The following is a 13,556-nucleotide window of genomic DNA, read 5'->3' as shown; positions in this document are numbered from 1 at the left end:
TATTTCACAGGATGTAGAAATGTGAAGCATCCGGTTGGAGTCTCCACTCACTTCCAAATATGGTAGTGAGAGGAAGCCCAGTGGCCGGCAGTGGGAGAAGACGGAACAAAGGATGGATTTTAACCGATATTCTGATAGTTTTCTCTTCGATGAAACATTTGATCTCAATACAGATTTCTCTTCCCAAAACTAGAATATTTACTCGAACAGAGTGGACTATGTTATGCAGACGTTTACCCTTTGCAAATTTTTTTTTTTAAGAATCGCGTTTGTTTAGGAGTGCAAAGGCGTTATTGAGTTATTGCACATGCGCACTTCACAGAGTAGGCGTTCCCTGTTGCTAGAACGAGCCAATAGGATGTCGGTACATCATGTTTGGCTCTGCCCACCTTCTCGTTTGTTCTGCCCACATTTCTTCCCATCTTAAAACGACAAGCTGTGGTCTTTTTTAGTAAAAAAATAAATAAAACATCTTTGTTCAATTCTGGACTGTCTTTGATGATTCCTCTGTGTTTTGAGGCCTGTTTAATAATTTCATCAATCCAACAATTCTACCACGGACAACAAAACGTTTCTTAGACTCATCCAACACTCAGTCTTCAAAGGAAAGGGCGGTGGAAACGTTTCCCTCGTTTTTTTTTTCTCTCTTTCTCTCTCTCTCCAGAGGATTTACATTTCTTATTAAATCGAAGCCACTCTTGGTGATCATGGCTGGTCTTTCAGTGTGGTTTTGGAACGAGAGGTTTTGGCTTCCACATAATGTGACTTGGGCGGATCTTGCAGACCCAGCGCCCGGGGTGGAGTATCCAAAAGCCGGGCATTTACTCTCTGCCTTACCGCTGGCTGTGGGGATCTTTGCTGTCAGAATACTATTTGAGAGGTACGCACTATTTAGCTTTTCGAAGTCATGTTACCATGACGTTTTTTTCCCCCTCATGTTTTCTTTTATCAACTCTTTTCTTGAAGATAACACTCGCCCGGCCGTATATGCACTGAGTCTTCGATAATTTTTTTCCTTGTAATCGTATTATTTTGGGGGGTGTAGTCCCATAGATTTATGAATTAGAATATTTTAATAGGATCTCTATGGTTGCCCATCCATATCAGCCTTATGATAGCTAAGCGATCCTCTAGCTGCTTGCTACTTCCTAGGGCAAGGGTCGGCAACATGAGGTCTACGGACCAAAACCGTTCCTCAAGTGTTTTTCTTTGGTCTTCCAAAGTTTAAACTTTTTGGTAAAAAAAAGCCCCCCCCCTGTAAAATCACCAATAATTTTTTTAATCTGTTCCCAAGTATTCTCACAAATAAAAAGAGACATATGTGATCGTATCTCAATGTAATCAAGGTAGGAAAGGATTGTTATTTTCAAATACAATCTCCTTTTGGGCTTTCTTGTGGTCAATTTGAGTGTACAAATTATTATAATTATTTTCTGGCCCCTTTACCATCTGCTCGGACAAACATCGTCCCGCTGCAAAATCTAGTTGTCTACCCCTGTCCTAGTGAGAGCACTAGCATCTAACAATAGATATCGAAAATAAGCTCATTATCCATTGATATAATATCTTTGGCCGACAGTGACAGTACAACAACTTGATGACAAAGTTTGCAGACAGTTCTCAGGGCTGGCCTATGGCCTGTATTCTCAGGGTTAGTTATTACATAGGTATTCACTTTAGAAAGCACACCTCTCACAATCTCCAGTCCAGGTTGCCTTTACTTCAAACCATGCTCAGCAATCATGGTTATAGACATGGTGGGGAGTAAAACAGTTATAAACTGGTTATAACAGACCCTTGTCACTGAGAAACTGACACAGCAGGTCTGCAGGATCACAAATCATTCCATTACCAGTATTAATGACACCTGTCCTGTCAGTCTACCCATCCATACCTAAAGAGTTTATCATCATTACCAAACAGCCTCAGGCCTTGTTGGGGACCGACGTACAGTATATAGCCTAGCCCAGGTCTCTACAACCCTGTTCCCGGAGAGCTACCGTCCTGTAGGTTTTACGCTCCAACACTAATCTAGCACACCTGATTGTAATAATTTAGCTGGTTGATAAGCTGAATCAGGTTTAGTTACAGGTGGGATTGGAGTGAAAACCTACAGGAGATTAGCTCTCCGGGAAGAGGATTGCAGAACCCTGCCCTAGCCTATGTGTCATGGGTTTGGTTGGGACTTGTCACATCTATGTGAGAACTAGGCCTATTTGTCATGAATGAGAGAGAGGAGGAGATAGGATAGGTCAATTTTCTGTTTAATTAACTTCTGGTATAAACTTGCTTTGACAAGTTTTAGAATCTCAAGGTTTTTGCTTCGGAGGGAGTTTTCCCTTGTAACTGTTTTCCCTTGGGTTTCAGGGTTAGTCAGGGTTAGTCAGGGATAGTCAGGGTTAGTCAGGGTTAGTCAGGGTTAGTCAGGGATAGTCAGGGATAGTCAGGGTTAGTCAGGGATAGTCAGGGTTAGTCAGGGATAGTCAGGGTTAGTCAGGGATAGTCAGGGTTAGTCAGGGATAGTCAGGGATAGTCAGGGTTAGTCAGGGTTAGTCAGGGATAGTCAGGGTTAGTCAGGGATAGTCAGGGTTAGTCAGGGTGAGTCAGGGATAGTCAGGGATAGTCAGGGTTAGTCAGGGATAATCAGGGTTAGTCAGGGTTAGTCAGGGATAGTCAGGGATAGTCAGGGTTAGTCAGGGATAGTCAGGGTTAGTCAGGGATAGTCAGGGTTAGTCAGGGATAGTCAGGGATAGTCAGGGTTAGTCAGGGTTAGTCAGGGTTAGTCAGGGATAGTCAGGGTTAGTCAGGGATAGTCAGGGTTAGTCAGGGATAGTCAGGGATAGTCAGGGATAGTCAGGGTTAGTCAGGGTTAGCCAGGGAAAGTTTGGCTGAAATCCAGGATCAAGTATTGCAATGGATGTAGTGATATTGTAGGTTTTTATTGTTGGTCATCTTGTACTTGCAGAAGCCATATTCATAAATCATCTCAGTAGTAGGAGTCCTGCTTTAAGAAAGTCCGAAATGTTGTCTTTAGATCACAATGAATAAGATTAAATGGGCAGGGGTACCTGATCCACGGGGCGGCAGGACGCCGAGTGGTTAGAGCGTTGGACCAGTAACCGAAAGGTTGCTGGATCGAATCCCAGAGTTGACAAGGTAAAAATCTGAACAAGGCAATTGTTCCCCGGTAGGCCGTCATTGTAAATAAGAATTTGTTCTTAACTGACTTGCCTAGTTAAATAAAGGTAAAATAAAAAAAAGCAGTACTCTGAGATGCTTGGTACATAACTCCCCAGATCTTCACCAATGCAAAGGAGATGGGAAGCCCAAGGGCAAGGGTTTGTTTCTGGAAGTAAGGGACCTTAGTCCTTCCTCACCTCTCAGGGGAATAAGGGTTTGTTTTCTGGAAGTTGTGAAGTAGCCAATCGTCACATTCACTTGGCACACAAACACGTTCTAGAACAGAAGTGGATTGTGTTGAAAGTTCAGTTTTTGTAGGCCATAAGCCAGTTAATTTATAAGCCAATTCATGAACTTGAACTGTGTTACTTAGTGCCAATAATGACACATGAAGTACGATTATCTCTGTTGCATCATATTTTTCTTTAACCTGTACCTTGGAAACCTTTTCTCTGTGAGGAGAGGAGTATTAGTATAGTGTTTTGGCCTAAAACATGTCTTGACCTAATCCTTTTCTACTGAACTGATAAGGCTTGGCTAATAGCCTCGTTTATGTAAACAGCACATCCTTCAGTTCATTCAACATCTCTTTACACTCTCACGTACGCACACCGCTAGGCTACATTCATTTTGTGTTTTATTGAACGTTTTCTCAACTGCCATACAGACAGAGAGACCGCTAGCTTGCTGGACTAGCTCAGGTGGCTCTCACCACTGTTGCTGCTCTCAGATATTGTTGACTGTCACAGGATTTACAAGCTGTTGTAGTTTCAGCACTGCCTCTGTCTCTTGGCAACAGACCTGGCTTCTAACAGGATGTGTATTTTCAATAGTACTTTCTTTGGGCTTGATTGAATTTGCCTGGTTTAATGGACCAATTAGAATAGTCCCAAAACTGGAAACCTTTCCCATCTGGCACTCCAGACAGGCTAGACATTTTTTAAATGTTTAGATTAGTACTTGAACCCTAGTCTGTTTAGCAGCATGGCCCAGGGTTTGTTTAAATGGTCTGGTCCCGAGCAAGAAAAGGGATGTTTTAATATGTCTGTTATGTTTCTTCCTGTTGCTTCTGTCTCTGGTCCTATCATCCTTCCCTGCTCAGAAGATCAGTTGTAGTAGTAACCCTCAGAAGATCAGTTGTATTAGTAACCCTCAGAAGATCAGTTGATCAGTTGTATTAGTAACCCTCAGAAGATCAGTTGATCAGTTGTATTAGTAACCCTCAGAAGATCAGTTGTAGTAGTAACCCTCAGAAGATCAGTTGTATTAGTAACCCTCAGAAGATCAGTTGTATTAGTAACCCTCAGAAGATCAGTTGTAGTAGTAACCCTCAGAAGATCAGTTGTAGTAGTAACCCTCAGAAGATCAGTTGTATTAGTAACCCTCAGAAGATCAGTTCTATTAGTAACCCTCAGAAGTTCAGTTGTATTAGTAACCCTCAGAAGATCAGTTGTATTAGTAACCCTCAGAAGATCAGTTGTAGTAGTAACCCTCAGAAGATCAGTTGTAGTAGTAACCCTCAGAAGATCAGTTGTAGTAGTAACCCTCAGAAGATCAGTTGTAGTAGTAACCCTCAGAAGATCAGTTGTAGTAGTAACCCTCAGAAGATCAGTTGCATTAGTAACCCTCAAACTGTCCGCTTTCCAATTGAGATTACAGGTAGCCAGTGGTGGAAAAAGTAAGCAATTGTAATACTTGAGTAAAAGTAAAGATACCTTAATAGAAAATGACTCAAGTAAAAGTGAAAAGTAAATGCTATACATTAAAATCCTTATATTAAGCAAACCAGACAGCCAAATTTATTTATTTTAATTTTTTATTACTAACAGCAGTATTTGTGTTTAGTGAATCTGCCAGATCAGAGGCAGTAGGCATGACAATGTGTTATATTGATAGGTACCATAAATTGGACCATTTTGCTGTCCTGTCTGAGCGTTCTAAATGTAACGAGTACTTTTTAGTGTCAGCATGGGAGTAAAAAGAACATGTTTTCTTTAGGAATGTAGCGGAGTAAAAGTAGCGAAAATGATAAATAGTTAACTAAAGTACAGATTCCCCTAGTAACCACTTAAGTACTTGAAAGTATTTTTACCTAAGTACTTAGCCTCACAAGGAGATACAACCTGGATAAATACAGTGTACATAACCTACGCTAGACAATATCTAGTAAAGCTGTTAGGTGCCAGAATCATAGGACCGAAAAACAGAAAATAATTTGCTATGTCAGCGACAAAATGTTTGCTGTCTGACTCTTGACTCAACGGTGGAAGCTGTAGGCCTTCATTCACTGAGCTAGATGAGACATCTAAAGGAGGAAACAACTCCCACTCTGGTGAAGACTCTGTCAGTCAGAGCACATGTTAACATACTGAACAGATCTAGGACCATCTAGGTATCATATTTAATGCTCCCCGAGGCTTCAGTGCACATTATACGTAAGGATGTAGGCTATATTCAACTGTTGTGTCCAAATTATTGGCGTAAACTAAACACTAGAAAGTAAAGCAAACTGAGATTTTAACGTATAGCCTGGCCTATCGCATAAACACTGACAATTCAACTCGTTTACTCTATGGTGTAAATACCTGATAATAAACTAGTTTACTCTATAATGTAATAAACACTGATAATAAACTAGTTTACCCTATGGTGTAAACACTGATATTAAACTAGTTTACCCTATGGTGTAAACACTGATATTAAACTAGTTTACCCTATGGTGTAAATAACTGATATTAAACTAGTTTACCCTATGGTGTAAATAACTGATATTAAACTAGTTTACCCTATGGTGTAAACACTGATATTAAACTAGTTTACCCTATGGTGTAAATAACTGATATTAAACTAGTTTACCCTATGGTGTAAACACTGATATTAAACTAGTTTACCCTATGGTGTAAATAACTGATATTAAACTAGTTTACCCTATGGTGTAAACACTGATATTAAACTAGTTTACCCTATGGTGTAAACACTGATATTAAACTAGTTTACCCTATGGTGTAAATAACTGATATTAAACTAGTTTACCCTATGGTGTAAACACTGATATTAAACTAGTTTACCCTATGGTGTAAATAACTGATATTAAACTAGTTTACCCTATGGTGTAAACACTGATATTAAACTAGTTTACCCTATGGTGTAAATAACTGACATTTGATAAAACAGGAAAGCCCTGGTGGCTGTTCACGTTGGTTCCTCGTTACAGAATGTTGAGATAGTGTAGAAGAGATGTGTGTCAGGTTAGCATAGCGAATCGTGTCAGCTCTTTTCATTACATTTCTATCTGTTGTAATCTGAGTGTTTGATCTCACTGAATAGGGCCCAGTGTACTCCTGATCTAAACGGTAGATACAGTATAATACCTTCCTTTATGGGTTAATATTTACCACAAGGAAGAAACGGACGTGTGTTATCCCCTCTGACTCAGTTTTTCACCCTATTGCAGTGTGTTTGGACAATAGTCATATTTTTCATAGCTTGTGAACTGGAATGACAAGAGGAAGAGGGATTTTTTTATTTTATATTTTTTTCTCACAAACTGGTCGGAGTAGTTTCAGAAACAAGATCAGATTAAGGGCTGTTTTTTTTTTTATTTCTCACATTCTAATCAACCACACTACTCTGTCTGGCTGAATGACTGCCACACCGGGCGAGTAGTGTCAGATTCCACCGCAGTTTCCCTTCCTTTAGCCTGATACCAGATCTGTATGAGGTGTAGCCAACTTCCTGGTCATTGTACATTTACAGATCTGGGACCAGGCTACCACCCTCCAAAACCACAATACCACACTGCTTGCTCCACTGTAGGCTTCTGGCCTCCCACAATTAACCTCTGTTGTGGGTTTCTGGCTTACCCACAGTTAGGTTAACCTTTAATGTAGACTACTGGCTTACCCACAGTTAGGTTAACCTTTAATGTAGACTACTGACTTACCCACAGTTAGGTTAACCTTTAATGTAGACTACTGGCTTACCCACAGTTAGGTTAACCTTTAATGTAGACTACTGGCTTACCCACAGTTAGGTTAACCTTTAATGTAGACTACTGGCATATCCTCACAGTAGGCTAACCAATGTTGGAATGGCTGGGTCAAAGGGGTTTGAATCTGTTAGACTAGTGTGTGGTCTGTCTGTTTTTTGAATATTATTGTTATGATTTTCAACTGTAAACAGTCCAGACAAAGGACAAGCAACACAAGCAAATGGAGTGCTATTTGAAAACACATTTCACCTTTAGTGAGTATGTAGGTTCACTCTATGTTCTCTATGCTCTGATCTCTAGGTCTATACTCTCTATGATCTCTAGGTCTATACTCTCTATGATCTCTAGGTCTATACTCTCTATGATCTCTAGTCTATACTCTTTATGATCTCTAGTCTATACTCTCTATGATCTCTAGGTCTATACTCTCTATGATCTCTAGGTCTATACTCTCTATGATCTCTAGGTCTATACTCTCTAGGTCTATACTCTCTATGATCTTTAGGTCTATACTCTCTATGATCTCTAGGTCTATACTCTCTATGATCTCTAGGTCTATACTCTCTATGATCTTTAGGTCTGTACTCTATAATCTTTAGGTCTATACTCTCTATGATCTCTAGGTCTATACTCTCTAAGTCTATACTCTCTATGATCTAAAGGACACTGAAGGAACACTAACAAATTGAGTGCTATTGAAAACACACTTCACTTGGACAGTCCACTTGTCTGTACTCTATTGTATACAGGACTCACTGATGCTGTGCCAAACTACTTATGTATATGAGATGATATTTCATCTCTACTCTCTTCCTGGCCTCTTGTCCTGACACATAAAATGTTTTGACAGTCCTGCTCTCTTTTTTTTAATTACTTAATATATATTTCATCTCTTCCCTCTGTCTTTTGGCTGGTGTTGGACAAATATTGAAAGGACAGATATACATCATAAAAACAAGTTGTTATATCCAACAAGTCATGTCAGCCATTGTGTGAATGTAAGTATAGCGGTGAGAATGGAAGCATTGTGCACTAAATTGTGAAGAATACAAATGATACTTTGAACTTTGAACTTTGTGTTCCGATAAATCTTCCTTTGTTGATATTCATCCAGGCTTATGAGTCCCCCTGTAAGTGATGATAATTGTGCGTCGATAATATACTAAAAACAATAAGGTACAGATAGGCTGTGTGTTCTGATAGGGCTTCTACTGATAGGGCTTCTACTGCTGTTATTCCTTCAGGTTCATAGCCAGTCCATGTGCCTTCCTCTTGCATATCCACGCTGCCTCAGTCCACTGGCGAGCCACACCCAACCCTATCCTGGAGAAGGTGTTTACATCCATCACAAAGGTACACTAGCACGCTGGCCCGACACACACACACACACACACACACACACACACACACACACACACACACACACACACACAAGGTGAATCAATGTTGTTTCAACCTAATTTAACAATGTATTGTGACTTGGGATCTACATTGGATTTGAAAAAAAGTCATCAACGTCAACTGTTGTTTTGAGGTGAAATGTCAGCCACAGGATTCATTTATTATGGTAACCAAACCTTGCATAAAATACGTTGAAGAATTTAACTTTAAAACAATGTCAGATGTTAAATGTTATATACACTATCAGGAGAAAAGAAAGCAATAGACTGGGCAGCACCTCCTACTGGAGAGGTGATCTATCTACACCACCTCCTACTGGAGAGTTGATCTATCTACAGCACCTCCTACTGGAGAGTTGATCTATCTACATTACACCACCTCCTACTGGAGAGTTGATCTATCTACACCACCTCCTACTGGAGAGTTGATCTATCTACACCACCTCCTACTGGAGAGTTGATCTATCTACATTACAGCACCTCCTACTGGAGAGTTGATCTGTCTACACCACCTCCTACTGGAGAGGTGATCTATCTACACCACCTCCTACTGGAGAGTTGATCTATCTACAGCACCTCCTACTGGAGAGTTGATCTATCTACATTACAGCACCTCCTACTGGAGAGTTGATCTATCTACACCACCTCCTACTGGAGAGTTGATCTATCTACACCACCTCCTACTGGAGAGTTGATCTATCTACATTACAGCACCTCCTACTGGAGAGTTGATCTATCTACACCACCTCCTACTGGAGAGTTGATCTATCTACATTACACCACCTGCTACTGGAGAGTTGATCTATCTACATTACACCACCTCCTACTGGAGAGTTGATCTGTCTACATTACACCACCTGCTACTGGAGAGTTGATCTATCTACATTACACCACCTGCTACTGGAGAGTTGATCTATCTACATTACACCACCTCCTACTGGAGAGTTGATCTGTCTACACCACCTCCTACTGGAGAGTTGATCTGTCTACATTACAGCACCTCCTACTGGAGAGATGATCTATCTACACCACCTCCTACTGGAGAGGTGATCTATCTACACCACCTCCTACTGGAGAGATGATCTATCTACATTACACCACCTCCTACTGGAGAGTTGATCTGTCTACATTACACCACCTCCTACTGGAGAGTTGATCTGTCTACATTACAGCACCTCCTACTGGAGAGTTGATCTATCTACACCACCTCCTACTGGAGAGTTGATCTATCTACATTACACCACCTGCTACTGGAGAGTTGATCTATCTACATTACACCACCTCCTACTGGAGAGTTGATCTATCTACATTACAGCACCTCCTACTGGAGAGTTGATCTATCTACAGCACCTCCTACTGGAGAGTTGATCTATCTACATTACAGCACCTCCTACTGGAGAGTTGATCTATCTACAGCACCTCCTACTGGAGAGTTGATCTATCTACAGCACCTCCTACTGGAGAGTTGATCTGTCTACAGCACCTCCTACTGGAGAGTTGATCTATCTACAGCACCTCCTACTGGAGAGTTGATCTATCTACAGCACCTCCTACTGGAGAGTTGATCTATCTACACCACCTCCTACTGGAGAGTTGATCTGTCTACACCACCTCCTACTGGAGAGTTGATCTGTCTACAGCACCTCCTACTGGAGAGTTGATCTGTCTACATTACACCACCTGCTACTGGAGAGTTGATCTATCTACATTACACCACCTGCTACTGGAGAGTTGATCTATCTACATTACACCACCTGTTACTGGAGAGTTGATCTATCTACATTACACCACCTCCTACTGGAGAGTTGATCTATCTACATTACACCACCTGCTACTGGAGAGTTGATCTATCTACATTACACCACCTGCTACTGGAGAGTTGATCTATCTACATTACACCACCTGCTACTGGAGAGTTGATCTGTCTACACCACCTCCTACTGGAGAGTTGATCTATCTACATTACACCACCTCCTACTGGAGAGTTGATCTATCTACATTACACCACCTTCTACTGGAGAGTTGATCTGTCTACATTACACCACCTCCTACTGGAGAGTTGATCTATCTACATTACACCACCTCCTACTGGAGAGATGATCTATCTACACCACCTCCTACTGGAGAGTTGATCTATCTACACCACCTCCTACTGGAGAGTTGATCTGTCTACAGCACCTCCTACTGGAGAGTTGATCTGTCTACATTACACCACCTCCTACTGGAGAGTTGATCTATCTACACCACCTCCTACTGGAGAGTTAATCTATCTACACCACCTCCTACTGGAGAGTTGATCTGTCTACAGCACCTCCTACTGGAGAGTTGATCTATCTACAGCACCTCCCACTGGAGAGTTGATCTATCTACACCACCTCCTACTGGAGAGTTGATCTGTCTACATTACAACACCTCCTACTGGAGAGTTGATCTATCTACAGCACCTCCTACTGGAGAGTTGATCTATCTACATTACACCACCTCCTACTGGAGAGTTGATCTGTCTACATTACACCACCTCCTACTGGAGAGTTGATCTATCTACACCACCTCCTACTGGAGAGTTGATCTATCTACACCATCTCATACTGGAGAGTTGATCTATCTACAGCACCTCCTACTGGAGAGTTGATCTATCTACATTACACCACCTCCTACTGGAGAGTTGATCTGTCTACATTACACCACCTCCTACTGGAGAGTTGATCTATCTACACCACCTCCTACTGGAGAGTTGATCTATCTACACCATCTCCTACTGGAGAGTTGATCTATCTACAGCACCTCCTACTGGAGAGTTGATCTATCTACATTACACCACCTCCTACTGGAGAGTTGATCTGTCTACATTACACCACCTCCTATTGGAGAGTTGATCTAACCACAGCACCTCCTACTGGAGAGTTGATCTGTCTACATTACACCACCTCCTACTGGAGAGTTGATCTGTCTACAGCACCTCCTACTGGAGAGTTGATCTGTCTACATTACACCACCTCCTACTGGAGAGTTGATCTATCTACACCACCTCCTACTGGAGAGTTGATCTATCTACATTACACCACCTCCTACTGGAGAGTTGATCTATCTACAGCACCTCCTACTGGAGAGTTGATCTGTCTACATTACACCACCTCCTACTGGAGAGTTGATCTATCTACACCACCTCCTACTGGAGAGATGATCTATCTACACCACCTCCTACTGGAGAGTTGATCTATCTACACCACCTCCTACTGGAGAGTTGATCTGTCTACAGCACCTCCTACTGGAGAGTTGATCTGTCTACAGCACCTCCCACTGGAGAGTTGATCTATCTACAGCACCTCCTACTGGAGAGTTGATCTGTCTACATTACACCACCTCCTACTGGAGAGTTGATCTATCTACAGCACCTCCTACTGGAGAGTTGATCTATCTACATTACACCACCTCCTACTGGAGAGTTGATCTGTCTACATTACACCACCTCCTACTGGAGAGTTGATCTATCTACACCACCTCCTACTGGAGAGTTGATCTATCTACACCATCTCCTACTGGAGAGTTGATCTATCTACAGCACCTCCTACTGGAGAGTTGATCTGTCTACAGCACCTCCTACTGGAGAGTTGATCTGTCTACACCACCTCCTACTGGAGAGTTGATCTGTCTACACCACCTCCTACTGGAGAGTTGATCTATCTACACCACCTCCTACTGGAGAGTTGATCTATCTACACCACCTCCTACTGGAGAGTTGATCTATCTACATTACACCACCTCCTACTGGAGAGTTGATCTATCTACAGCACCTCCTACTGGAGAGTTGATCTATCTACACCACCTCCTACTGGAGAGTTGGTGTATCTACACCACCTCCTACTGGAGAGTTGATCTGTCTACACCACCTCCTACTGGAGAGTTGATCTGTCTACACCACCTCCTACTGGAGAGTTGATCTATCTACATTACACCACCTGCTACTGGAGAGTTGATCTATCTACATTACACCACCTCCTACTGGAGAGTTGATCTGTCTACATTACACCACCTCCTACTGGAGAGTTGATCTATCTACACCACCTCCTACTGGAGAGTTGATCTATCTACATTACACCACCTCCTACTGGAGAGTTGATCTATCTACACCACCTCCTACTGGAGAGTTGATCTATCTACATTACAGCACCTCCTACTGGAGAGATGATCTATCTACACCACCTCCTACTGGAGAGTTGATCTGTCTACATTACACCACCTCCTACTGGAGAGTTGATCTATCTACACCACCTCCTACTGGAGAGATGATCTATCTACACCACCTCCTACTGGAGAGTTGATCTGTCTACATTACACCACCTCCTACTGGAGAGTTGATCTATCTACACCACCTCCTACTGGAGAGTTGATCTATCTACACCACCTCCTACTGGAGAGTTGATCTGTCTACATTACACCACCTCCTACTGGAGAGTTGATCTATCTACACCACCTCCTATTGGAGAGTTGATCTGTCTACATTACACCACCTCCTACTGGAGAGTTGATCTATCTACACCACCTCCTACTGGAGAGATGATCTATCTACACCACCTCCTACTGGAGAGTTGATCTGTCTACATTACACCACCTCCTACTGGAGAGTTGATCTATCTACACCACCTCCTACTGGAGAGTTGATCTATCTACACCACCTCCTACTGGAGAGTTGATCTATCTACACCACCTCCTACTGGAGAGTTGATCTAACTACACCACCTCCTACTGGAGAGTTGATCTGTCTACATTACACCACCTCCTACTGGAGAGTTGATCTATCTACACCACCTTCTACTGGAGAGTTGATCTATCTACACCACCTTCTACTGGAGAGTTGATCTATCTATACCACCTCCTACTGGAGAGCTGATCTATCTACACCACCTCCTACTGGAGAGTTGATCTATCTATACCACCTCCTACTGGAGAGTTGATCTATTACAGCACCTTCTACTGGAGAGTTG

At 42.1% G+C, this 13,556-nt stretch overlaps 1 protein-coding gene across 1 annotated transcript in view; it reads left to right on the top strand.

Annotated features, from left to right (window-relative positions):
* Positions 1 to 309: 309 nt before the first annotated feature.
* LOC115207294 (ceramide synthase 5) overlaps positions 310 to 13,556 on the top strand; it is a 44,334-nt gene continuing 31,087 nt past the window's right edge. The window contains exons 1-2 of the mRNA XM_029774278.1: positions 310 to 880; positions 8,416 to 8,524. Of these exons, the coding sequence (XP_029630138.1) occupies positions 708 to 880; positions 8,416 to 8,524 (282 nt within the window). The 5' untranslated portion in view covers positions 310 to 707. The remainder of the gene's footprint in view (positions 881 to 8,415; positions 8,525 to 13,556) is intronic.

The sequence above is a fragment of the Salmo trutta genome, chromosome 14, assembly GCF_901001165.1.
Source record: "Salmo trutta chromosome 14, fSalTru1.1, whole genome shotgun sequence".
Lineage (NCBI taxonomy): Eukaryota > Metazoa > Chordata > Actinopteri > Salmoniformes > Salmonidae > Salmo > Salmo trutta.
This window is presented reverse-complemented; position numbering and strand designations above follow the sequence as displayed.